Source organism: Schistocerca americana, chromosome 7 (genome assembly GCF_021461395.2).
Source record: "Schistocerca americana isolate TAMUIC-IGC-003095 chromosome 7, iqSchAmer2.1, whole genome shotgun sequence".
Taxonomy (NCBI): domain Eukaryota; kingdom Metazoa; phylum Arthropoda; class Insecta; order Orthoptera; family Acrididae; genus Schistocerca; species Schistocerca americana.
In genome coordinates, this window is record NC_060125.1 from 249,886,218 (window position 1) to 249,899,483 (window position 13,266).

Consider the following 13,266-nt stretch of genomic DNA (forward strand, 5'->3'; position numbering starts at 1 on the left):
ATCAGGGAGCGAAAAACTTCATTTCATCTGCTAAAGTTAGTGATACTGACAGATAGGACCTTGATGGCTACAAAATGTGAAGAGTAACCAGTAAGCTTCATTAAAAATTATGGTCACATACCTCCCATTGGCTTCTAGACATCAACATCAGTAAAAAGAGTGACACAACAAGAAAGGGAGAGAGAAAGGAGGAGGAGGAGGAAGGACATTTGTGTTTAGATTCACAAATCAGCTGTAGTATTTAGAGAAAAGATCATGTAACTGATCGCTTAGATTCAGCTTATATTAGTGCAAACATTTTGCAGATGGACTCCCAGAGCAATGGAAGTGCCACATGTAGCACCCATAGGACGTGTATAAAAGTGGTGGATGCCAGACAACCGGTTCTCAAGTAAATATATTGTTTCTACTATATAAAAAAAAAAAGGCAGTGATGATCTTGTGATTGGTGTTTATCAGTTACTGGGCTACCAGTTATAGGACCTTGAACCACAGCTTATCTTTCAGTACCCACACTGTGGCAACCATAGAAAACTGATCTTTTTTTAATTTTTGACAAGTCATTGGTTCTTTTTGTGTTAGAAAAATGGGAGCCCACACTGCTGCTAACCTGTTACGGAATTATTTGTCAGCTGTAGGAAGTTTCAACCACAATATCTCAGTGAAATGGCAACTCATCCTTAACAAACTTGCAAAACACCTTATAGGAACTGTGGTAAGGAAAGTTCTGGCAGAGTGAAAGTGCACCAGCTCTGGTGCCTGTGTTTTATATTCACATCCCGTACAACAGCTGCCTGTCCTTCCCCTACCTTCCCTCCCCTTACCTACCACAGCTGGCGCATTGTAGCTGTTCAGAAATATGTGATTTTGTGTGTGCCTCTCTGTGACCCCACATTTTCATTATTTTATAAGTATGATAATATCTTTGTCCTGTTCATTTTGCATTCTTTACAGATGAAAATGTTAGTGATAATGAAAAAGATACTTGTGAGGGATCTGAACTATGTTTAGCAGCACAGTCACATTTCAGATTTTTGACAAATCCAGTGAGCTACTGTTGCCAATACTGAGGGATTTCCTATAATTGTTCTGTTTTGGATTCCACATCACTTCAGTAATTGCCTTTTCCAGCTCTGTAATTATAGCAATTAGCAGCACATATTTTCTTGTGTGTTGTTTTTTTTTTTTTTTTTTTTTTTTAATTTCATATGCATAAACGTAATGCTGTATGACCTTCCAGAGAAGTATTTCTGTTTACTGCCTTAATTTATAAAAGATGAACTAGTATCTTGATAAGTGTAACTTCGAAGATTGTTGTCGGAAATTTCTAGTTAATAATAGTTCTATATTGTACATCATCTTCACGAGAAAAAAGATTTCATAATAAAATTAATACATTAATATTGTTAATTTCAAGGTGTGTTTAATCTTCCATGTGGTATTTAAATGTTTTTCAGATGGCAGTCATTACCATGTTGGAATTTATCTACCACCTCAGTATCATTTATTGGCAGAATTTCACATATGTGATGAAAAATCAGCTGTCACATTTCTAACAGAAGAAGCTTATATTATGGCACTAGCAGGAAATTTCTTTGAACAGTGGGGCCTGTGTTAAATACAGACTGTATCCTATGCATTGATGCAGTTTTGAGGAAGTATTGGAGGGAGGGAGGGAGGGGGGGGGGGGGGGGGGGAGAGAGAGAGAGAGAGAGAGAGAGAGAGAGAGAGAGAGAGAGAGAGAGAGAGTCTCTAATTGTGATGCAGTTGAATGATCTGTTGTAGACCTTTTTTACTATTTTATTTATGAACTGTTTTACTTTAAATTTTATATGTACTGTTTTTATTGTTATGAGTATTAAAAGCATATGAGTTATATGTTGATATCAGTTGTAATTAAAGTGCCTGATAATATTAAATATGTGGAAATTATTATGTTATGTCACGAAGTGAAAACCTCGGCTGTCTGTATGTCTGACAATGTATGGTCTGTCAAAAGAACAAAATCACACAACATGTCGAAGGCGCTGCTGGGTACATTTATACTGCTTAGTCAGTGATTTTACTATGTCCACATGGATATTGTTGGCTCACTATCAACGTCTGAAGGCTGCAGTTATGACCTTACAGTCATGTACACACACTCTAAATGACCAGGAGCATTACCTGCAGCAGACATTACTGTGGAGACTGTGGCAAAAATATTTTTCAGAGGATGGATTGTGCGTTTTGGTGTGGCATTGAGAATAACGACAGATCAAGGACGTCAATTTGAGGCATACCTCTTCAAAGCCCTTGCCACATTGTTAGGTGTCAAGCGAATGAGGACCCCCACTTATTATCATGCAGCGAACAGTGTGGCGGAATGCCTGCACTGACAATTGAAATCAGCCCTTCAATGTCACATGACAGAGAAGTGGACAGAAATACTACTGATTGATTTACTAGGATTACGAACAGCCTTCAAGCCACAGTAACAGAGCAGGTGTATGGCCACTCATTACATCTGCCATAATCTGTGCTTAGAAGAACTGGCTCACTAATCATGTGAACCAAAGCAAAGAGCTATTTTGCCAAACGGCGGTTGTTTGGTCGTAACCCTGTTGATAACTCCATTACTTGAGGCTGTCTCTTTAGGTACTGTCGAGGAATTCATTTTTGTGCTGAAAGAAAAACCGACATGGCTGGCACGGGAGTAATAGTCATAGTTTTGACATGGTGCAGAACGTCGAAGCTGGCGCGGATGTACTGTTATGCATAATCACATTGGGTGTACCAGTTATATGCGGTTAAATCATGAAAAGATTTATTTCCACGTATAAAGTAATTACACAGAAGTATGCAGTCTCCATAACATTCAATGTCCAAATGAGACAAAACGAGGAATAACCATAATGCAGCACTGAACCATAGAACTCTCATACAGTCTACACCATTGTACTGTGGAACATATATATATTGGGTTTCTGTATGTCCATCCCTGTGATTGGAGGTCTGGGGGACTTCGGCTATTCACTTATGTAAGAAAATGAAACATCTACAGCCTTCCTTATAAGATGTCATTTGTTGTATTGCTACCAGTTTTGGTGCCTCAGTGCCCCATGTTCAGACTTTTGCTTATGCTGAAGTAATTACACACCATCTGTATACACAGTGCATCAGTGGCCAACATCTGTAACTAGTTTACGTAGGCTACTTGTAATTGCAGTGTTGTCGCTCCAACCATTAACTACCAATTGACTCAGTGAGTGAGTCGGTTGAAAGTTGAAGAGACATCATCAAGGTTACAAGTAGTCTGCATAAAGCAGTTACAGGTGTAGGCCACTGATGCATCGTGTGTATGGATGGTGTTAACCCCTTCAGCATCAGCTTAGACCTAAAGATTGTGACCTGAAGCACCAAAACTGGTAGCCATACAATAAATGACATCATAAGGATGGCTACAGATGTTTCATTTTCTTATGTATATAGTGGGAGTCACTGCAAATATATTCATTATATACTTCATGTTGGTGCTGCTAATGGTAATACTTCTTTTCCAGATTGTTCTCTGCAAAACCTAATTAGAATCAGTAATTGAAGACTTAAGAAGTTATAAATTTATGCCTTTATTTTATAACAGGAACATGTATTTGACAAAAGATGTATGAGTACAGCACTGTCTTTGGACATTTACACTTGCATCAATTTCGTACACACCTACTACGACTTAAAAAAAATCTGCTGAAAGTATCTGTGGGGATAGCAACTTCAGCTTGTTACCATAAATTCCGAAACACCAGTACATCTGAATCAGGAAAACTTTCCAAACATGTAGGTAATAAATGTAGAGCAGACTCAATATGAACCATGCTTGTTAAAGCAAAATCAAATCTACCACAAGGAAATACACTTTGCCCATACAGGTCAGCAATAACTTTAGACTTGTCGACATTCATATTGTAATCTCTCTCTACATCCAATATTGTCTTGTATATGATAGGATGCCATCTGTACACATGCTGTACACAACATAAATGAGTGATTTTTTAACTTGGTGTGCTTATATAACAATGTGGTAACTCTATGACGTTGATGTAGCGGACAATACGCCACAATGGTGTCTGCAGCAGTGGCTAAGTAAATATAGAACCACCTATCACTATGGTACGTTTTTACTGGCTCAAGGACAGTGCAACAGCTTACAAAATCTATTGAGCACTCATAGGGAGCCCCAGGAAACATGATACTGCACTGAGGGCCCAGAATGGCTGCAAAAGAAAAGGAGAAATTGCTTCTCAACTTTTTGGCAATCTTAATATATGGTTCAAATATAATAGAGGGAAACATTCCATGTGGGAAAAATATATCTAAAAACAAAGATGATGTGACTTACCAAACGAAAGCGCTGGCACATTGATAGACACACAAATATACACACAAAATTCTAGCTTTCGCAACCAACGGTTGCTTCGTCAGGAAAGAGGGAAGGAGAGCGAAAGACGAAAGGATGTGGGTTTTAAAGGAGAGGGTAAGGAGTCATTCCAATCCCGGGAGCGGAAAGACTTACCTTAGGGGGAAAAAAGGACGGGTATACACTCACGCACACACACACACATATCCATCCACACATATACAGACACAAGCAGACATATTCATGTCTCTGATGAAGGATGGGAGACTGCATGTAATGGGTTGAAGGTGTTGATCTACGTAGGCAGAGATACGTTCTGTGGGGGCTTGGTAACCATCTACAATGGGGCGGCCGGGATGATTGGGTTTGTGAATTTTAGGAAGAAGGTAGAAGGTAGGGGTGCGGGGTGTCGGTGGGGTCAGGAGGTTGATGGAGTCAGGTGAAAGGTTTTGCAGGGGGCCTAAGGTTCTGAGGATTCCTTAAAGCCCCGCCTGGACATCAGGAATGGGATTACCTTGGCAAACTTTGTATATGGTGTTGTCTGAAAGCTGACGCAGTCCCTCAGCCACATACTCCCGACGATCAAGTACCACGGTCGTGGAACCCTTGTCCGCCGGAAGAATGACGATGGATCGGTCAGCCTTCAGATCACGGATAGCCTGGGCTTCAGCAGTGGTGATGTTGGGAGTAGGATTGAGGTTTTTTAAGGAGGATTTTTTTATTATTATTAATATTATTATTATTATTATTATTATTATTATTATTATTATTATTTTTTTTTTTTTTTTTTTTTTGGGGGGGGGGGGGGGGGGGGTTTAAGGGCGCTCAACTACTGAGGTCATTAGCGCCCAGTCACGATTGTTAGAGCACATAGAATCTAGTAAAACTCAAGGGGAGGTGGGGGGGGGGGGGGGGACACCAGAAAGTCCTTACAAAGATGCAGATAAAATAAGTAGAAGAGTTAGATGTCTTTGGACAAGCCAGTAAAAGTTACAAAACGAAGAACACGAGCAGCTGCTCGAGCGTCATCAGCTAAAATATCCGGTAAAGTAGATGGCAGGGACAGGACAACAGAGATTGACTAAAGCGGGGACACGACAATAAAACATGGCGCACTGTTAATGCTTGACCACAAGGGCACTGCGGGGCTGGGTCACCGGAGAGCAGGTAGCGGTGGCTAAACCGGCAATGCCCAATCCGCAACCTGGTCAGAAGGACCTCTTCTCGCCGAGATGGTCGGGAGGAGGTTGTTCAAGCAGTTGGGAATGGTTTTACTGCCCGGAGCTTGTTTCCTTGAAGGGATGACCAAGTATCCCACCACAACGACACAAGCCTCTTACAAACAACCCCACTAACGTCAGATGACGGGACACAATGGGAGGCTGGCCGGGCAGGAGGACTGCAGCCTTGGCTGCAGCATCAGCAGCCTCACTCCCAGGCACTCCTACATGTCCGGGAGCCCACAGAAAATTGACAGGAGAGCCATCATCAGCGAAAGAATGGAGGGACTGCTGGATCCGTTGCACCAAGGGATGGACCGGATAGGGAGCTCCAAGGCTCTGAAGAGCACTGAGTGAATCAGAGCAGAGTACATACGATGAATGGCGGTGGCGGCGGGCATACTGAACGGCCTGATGGAGAGCAAAAAGCTCGGCCATAAAGCTGGAACATTGGTCGAGGAGCCGGTATTTAAAGGTGACGGCCCCGACGACAAAGGCCCAGCCGACACCATCGTCAGTTTTGGAGCCATCGGTGTAAATAAAGGTGTGACTGGCAAGTCGCGCATGAAGTTCGACAAACCGTGAGCAATACACTGCAGCCGGAGTACCCTCCTTCGGGAGCAAGCTGAGGTCGAGATAAATATGAACCGGAGCCTGGAGCCAAGGTGGTGTCGGGCTCTCACCCTCTCTGAAGGTGGTAGGGAGGGCAAAATCCAATTGTCGAAGCAGGCGACGGAAGCGGACTCCAGGGGGCAGCAGGGCAGACACATACAACCCGTACTGACGGTCGAGAGAATCGGCGAAGAAGGACTGATAAGAGGGGTGGTCGGGCATTGACAACAGCCGGCAGGCATACCGACACAGCAGTACGTCACACCGGTAGGTCAATGGTAATTCGGCAGCTTCAGCATAAAGACTCTCAATGGGACTAGTGTAGAAGGCTCCGGTCGCAAGATGTAACCCCCGATGGTGGATGGAGTTCAGACGGCGTAAGAGGGATGGCCGAGCAGACGAGTAGACGAAGCTCCCATAATCCAGCTTCAATCAGACTATGGACCGATACAAGCGAAGCAGGACAGTGCGATCCGCTCCCCAAGATGAACAACTAAGAACTCTGAGGACATTAAGGGAACGTGTACAATGGGCCGCCAAATAAGAGACGTGCAGAGACCAACAAAGTTTCCTGTCCAATGTGAGCCCTAGAAACTTAAGTTGTTTCCACGAATGGGAGAGCAACGGGACCAAGATGTAAGGATGGCGGAAGGAACGCTTTATATTGCCAAAAGTTGATACAAACCGTCTTCTCTTCAGAGAACCGGAAGCCATTTGCGACACTCCATGAGTATAGGCTGTCTAGACAACGCTGAAGGCAGCGCTCCAGGAGGCATGTTGTCTGGGCACTGCAGTAGATCGCGAAGTCATCGACAAAGAGAGAGCCTGAGACATTAGGTGGAATGCAATCCATAATTGGATTGATCGCGATGGCAAAAAGGGCTACGCTCAAGACGGAGCCGTGAGGCACTCCGTTCTCCTGGAGGAAGACGTCTGACAATACGGAACCCACACGTACCCTAAACTTTCGATCTGTTAAAAAGGAATCAATAAAAAGGGGCAGGCGACCGCGTAGACCCCACCTGTGCATAGTGCGGAGGATACCTCCTCTCCAACAGGTATCATAAGCCTTCTCCAAATCGAAGAACACGGCTACCGTTTGGCGCTTTCGCAAAAAGTTGTTCATGATGAATGTCGACAAGGTCACAAGGTGGTCAACAGCGGAGCAGCGGCAACGAAAGCCGCATTGGACATTGGTAAGGAGCCGTCAAGATTCAAGAATCCAGACTAACCGAGCGTTAACCATGCGCTCCATCACCTTACAGACACAGCTTGTAAGAGAAATGGGGTGGTAACTAGAAGGAAGGTGTCTATCCTTCCCGGGTTTGGGTATAGGAACGACGACGGCGTCACGCCAACGCATGGGGACCTGACCTTCGGTCCAGACGCGATTGTAGGTATGAAGAAGGAAGCTTTTGCCCGCCGGAAAAAGGTGTGCCAGCATCTGAACGTGAATGGCATCTGGCCCCGGAGCAGAGGACCGGGACAGTGCAAGCGCACGTTCGAGTTCCTGCATAGTAAAGGGGGCATTATAAGTTTCCAGATTCAGCGAGTGGAAGGAAGGTCGCCAAGCCTCTTCTGCCTCTTTCCTGGGAAGGAAGGCAGGGTGGTAATGGGCGGAGCTTGAAACCTCCGCGAAAAAGCGGCCGAAGGCGTTGGAGACAGCCACAGGATCAACAAGGACCTCATTACCTGAGGTCAGGCCAGGTACCGAGGAGTGGGCCTTAATGCCCGACAGCCGGCGCAGGCCACCCCAAACGACAGAAGAGGGAGTAAAACTGTTAAAGGAGCTGGTGAAAGGGGCCCAACAAGCTTTTTTGCTGTCTTTGATGACTCTACGGCATTGCGCTCGGAGTCGTTTGTATCCAATACAATTCGCCAATGTAGGATGGCGGCGAAAGGTGCGGAAAGCACGTCGTCGAGCACGGATAGCATCTCTACAAGCCTCATTCCACCAGGGGACGGAAACGCGACGTGAAGAAGAGGTAGTATGAGGAATGGAATGTTCGGCAGCATTGATGATAACAGCCATGAGGTATTCGACCTGACTGTCACAACTGAGAAAATCATGGTCCGGAAAGGTCGCCAGGGAGGAGTAAAGTCCCCAGTCAGCTTTCGGTATGTTCCAACTCGAAGGACGTGGGGATGGGGTGTGGTGCAGGAGACGAACGACACAGGGGAAGTGGTCACTCGAATAGGTGTCAGAAAGGACATACCATTCGAACCGACGGGCAAGAGTGGTAGAACAGATCGAAAGGTCCAAGTGGGAGTAGGTATGAGTAGAGTCTGAGAGGAAAGTCGGGGTGCCAGTATTGAGGCAGACAAGATTGAGATGGTTGAAGACATCCGCCAAGAGGGAGCCTCTTTGACAGGATGCAGGAGAGCCCCAAAGGGGATGATGGGCATTGAAGTCACCAAACAATAAAAACGGCGGAGGAAGCTGAACAATCAGGTGCATCATGTCAGCCTGACTAACTGCGGATGACGATGGAGTGTAGACGGTACAAACTGAAAAAGTAAAGGCAGAAAGAGTAATACGGACAGCTATTGCTTGGAGTTGGGTGGTCAATGGAATGGGATGGTAGTAGACATCGTCCCGAACGAGCAACATGACCCCACCATGAGCTGGAATACCGTCCACAGGGGTGAGGTCATACCGCTCCGAGGTATAGTGGGTGAAGGCAATACGGTCAGTTGGGCGCAACTTGGTTTCCTGGAGACCAAGGACGAGCGGACAGTGCAGGCGGAGAAGCAGTTGTAATTCCTCCCAATTAGATCGAATACCTCTTATGTTTCAATGTAACAAGGCCATCGCTAGTCAGAAAAAAGGGGGGAACGAGACGGGGGAAGAGCTGGTCACCTCGACGGCCGCAGAGGGCCAGGTTTCGAGGGAATAACGCTACAACTGGCGGGAGGCGGATCCTGTTCCATCGAGTCATCGCCAGCTGCGGCCGCTGTCCCGGGTTGCGTAGGAGGGGCAGCATCATTTGCCGACGAGAGGCCAGCTGAGCGCCTGGCAGCAGAGCGTCCCGGCGAAACTGAGGACGGCCGGGAGCAGCGACTCACGGATGGAGTGTCAGACGAAGTGCGCCGGGGTGGAGAGGGGGATAGAGACTTCTTCTTGGAGGCCTTCCTTGAAGTCCGAGGAGGCACAGGGATGGTGGGCTGGACCCGAAGAAGGTCCACACGCGCGGGGTCCGTTGTGGAATGCCGGACCTCGGAAGCCGGGGTCCGGAACGTTTCCCTGAAGGACGCCTGAGAAGAGGATCGCTTTTCAGGCGGCGGGGGGGGGGGGGGGGGGGTGAGGAGGAGGAAGGAGGAGGAAGGGTGGCCCCTGCGGCAGAGGGGGCGGGGGCCACGGGGGAGGAGGATTTGGAAGGGAGGGATTTGGGAGGCGGAGGCATAGACCCCGGATGGGGGGAGGAGGTGGAGGGGGGACAGGATAGGGGTGAGGATACTGGGGAAGGAGTGGACACGACTGAGGCAAACGAAGTTGTCAACGTCACGGGATGGAGGTGGTCATACTTCTTCCTGGCCTCAGAATAAGAGGGACGATCCAAAGTTTTGAGTTCTTGAATCTTCTTCTCCTTCTGATATGCGGGGCAGTCTAAAGATCTAGGCGAGTGGATGCCAGGACAATTAACGCACAGAGGTGGTGGGGTACATGTATGTTCCTCATGAAGAGGACGTCCAGAATCGCCACAAAGGGGCTCAGCCTCACACTGTGACGACATGTGCCCAAAGCGCAAACACCGAAAGCAGCGCATAGGAGGCGGGACGTAAGGTCGCACGTCGCACCGGTAGCACATCACCTTTACCTTCTCCGGGAGAACGTCCCCCTCAAAGGCGAGGATAAAGGCCCTGGTGTCAATGCGACTGTCTTTGGGGCCGCGCTGGACTCGCCGGACGAAATGCACGCCTCAGCACTCCAGGTTGGCCCTGAGCTCCTCATCAGAATGCAGCAGGAGGTCCCGATGAAAAATAACCCCCTGCGTCCTATTCAGTGCCAGATGCGGGACAATGGACACTGGGATGTCCCCTAGTCGGTCGCACGCCTGGAGCGCCGCCGACTGTGTGGCGGAGGTGGTCTTTATAAGAACGGAGCCCGAACGCATTTTACTGAGAGCCTAGATTTCCCCGAAGACGTCTTCGATGTGCTGAACAAAGAACATGGGCTTGGAGGTGGCGAACGTCCCCCCATCGGTCCGAGAACAGACCAAATAGCGGGGGAAGTACTTCGCCCCAAGCCGGCGGGCCTGTCCTTCCTCCCAGGGAGTGGCCAAGGGGGAAAGGGCAGGAGAACCAGAACCAGAGACAGTACCTTTCTTTTTAAAAGACTCGGCCGCAGAGCGACCTGATACATGTTGACGTTTCATCTGCGAAACGTCCGCGCCGATACCACCCACTCTGACCAGGGGCTCTCCCCACGGGCGCCACCCAGCCTCAGCAAGGGCCACCTGGCAGGATGACCATTGCTGGGAGTCCTAATGCCCCAAGGAGACGGGCATCTACTCCTTGGCCGACGTGGGGAGGGTGCAGTTCAGGTATCGGCAGTACGATCCCTGTGTTGTCAGGGGGCTACAACCTAGAGGGTACATGACGACCCCACCACAACGGGCTGGCTACCGTGCTGGATTTCGGGTGCCATGGAAAGTCCATCATGATCGTAGGTGGAGATGGGGACGCACTATGGGCGTAACTTGTACAACCCATCAGGCGTTTAGGCCCAATTTGAGGAATAGTGGGTATGGTTACAACGCCGTTACAATGCTGAGTGCCAAGGTCTTGGTGCACGGAGGACCAGTGATACACGACGTAAGGCGTTCTTCCCCAAAAGGCTCGTACTTCTGTAGAATTTTGAAAAATGGAGGTCAAACCCCAAGGGGGACCATCACACGGAAGGCCGAAACAATTGAAACTCCTTTTAGTTGCCTCTTACGACAGGCAGGAATACCTCGGGCCTATTCTTACCCCGGACCCGCAGGGGGATAAGAAGGATTGAGAGGCAAGGCTGGAAGTGAGAAATTCCTGGAAGGTTTGGAGAGGGTGATTTTGAGGAAGAGGAGGTGGGTCCCGCTGTGACGGAGGACGGAACTGTTCCAGGCAGGGTTCAATTTGGATAGTGTCTTGGGGAGTTGGATCATTAGGAGTAGGATTAGGATCATTTTTCTTCGTGGCAAAGTGATATTTCCAGCAGAGAGTACGAGTGTAGGACAGTAAATCTTTGACGAGGGCTGTTTGGTTGAATCTGGGAGTGGGGCTGAAGGTGAGGCCTTTGGATAGGACAGAGGTTTCGGATTGGGAGAGAAGTTTGGAGGAAAGGTTAACTGCTGAATTAGGGTGTTGTGGTTCCAGATTGTGTTGATTGGAATTTTGAGGTTTTGGAGGGAGTGGAGCTGGAAGTGGGAGATTGAGTAGATGGGAGAGACTGGGTTTGTGTGCACTGAAAGGAGGTTGAGGTTTACTGGAAAGGTTGTGAAGGGTGAGTGAGTTGCCTTTCCGGAGGTGGGAAACCAGGAGATTGGATAGTTTTTTGAGGTGAAGGGTGGCATGCTGTTCTAATTTGCGGTTGGCCTGTAGGAGGATGCTCTGAACAGCCGGTGTGGATGTGGGAGAGGAAAGATTGAGGACTTTTATTAAGGATAGGAGTTGACGGGTGTGTTCATTGGCTGAGTTGATGTGTAGGAGAAGGATTAGGTGGGTGAGGGCAATGGATTGTTCAGTTTGGAACTGGTATAGGGACTGATGGAAAGAAGGGTTGCAGCCAGAGATGGGAACTTTAAGTGTGAGGCCTTTGGGGGTAATGCCAAATGTCAGACAAGCCTGAGAGAATAAAATATGCGAGTGTAATCTGGCTAGGGTGAAGGCATGTTTGCGGAGGGAATGTAAATAAAACTTAATGGGGTCGTCGTGGGGGTGTTGTGAGGGTGACATGGTATTAGAAGGTGGAAAGTGTAACATGAGGCTGAAATGAAAATGAAAATAAAAATATATGGGGAGAGATAAAGGTGAACTAGAAAGTAACTGGAGATCTGTTGTGAAAAAAGGCGAAAAAGTGTTGGTTAAAGCTGGGCTATGTTGATCCTATGGTGAACTTGGGTTGGTAGACAACGATGTGCACAAAGGTTAGGTGGTTGTGTTGCCGCCAAAACACGTTAAAGGATGGAGAAATTCGGGAAAATTTCGAAAAAACTGGGTGTAAATGTATTAAAAGGAGTGGTTTTGTGGTGGCAGATTATGAAAATGAGGCTTACAATTGTCTGGCGCAGAAATAGTGACGTTAAAACCTGTGGGAAGCGGCTAAAAATTATCCGTGATGTGGGAAAAACGGAAATGGAAATAAAGCGAAAGTTATCAGAACTAGCCGAAATGGTTGTTAAATAGGTGAAAGGAACTGTTTGTGAACCAAAAACGGTGGATTTTATAGCAGCGGTAGTGTTGAAAGCAGAAAAAAAATTTTTTTGGTTATGGTTTGGAAGTGGGTGACGTATTATTGAGTATATATAGGCGGGATAAAATTGTATAGTAGATTACGGTAAAAAGGAGAACGTGAATACAAAGTGAAACTACTGGCAAAAACAGAAAGAGAAAATAAGATGACAGAAAAGATTTCGAAATACAACAGTGACAATAACAAACGTAATTGTTGGGTTCAAATTAATGATATGAATATAATAGAGGGAAACATTCCTCATGGGAAAAATATATCTAAAAACAAGGATGATGTGACTTACCAAACGAAAGCGCTGGCACGTCGATAGACACACGAACAAACACAAATATACACACAAAATTCTAGCTTTCGCAACCAGCGGTTGCTTCATCAGGAAAGAGGGAAGGAGAGTGAAAGACGAAAGGATGTGGGTTTTAAAGGAGAGGGTAAGGAGTCATTCTAATCCCGGGAGCGGAAAGACTTACCTTAGGGGGAAAAAAGGACGGGTATACACTCGCGCGCGCGCGCCCACACACACACACACACACACACACACACACACACACACACACACCCATCCGTACATATACAGACACAAGCAGACATAA

General features: G+C 47.1%; 1 protein-coding gene across 1 annotated transcript in view; it reads left to right on the plus strand.

The window, feature by feature from the left end:
- Positions 1-1,666, plus strand: part of LOC124622125 (AP-5 complex subunit beta-1-like) — a 135,680-nt gene extending 134,014 nt beyond the window's left edge. Inside the window, exon 18 of the mRNA XM_047147738.1 lies at positions 1,458-1,666. Coding sequence (XP_047003694.1) covers positions 1,458-1,618 — 161 coding nt within the window. The 3' untranslated portion in view covers positions 1,619-1,666. The remainder of the gene's footprint in view (positions 1-1,457) is intronic.
- Positions 1,667-13,266: the final 11,600 nt, after the last annotated feature.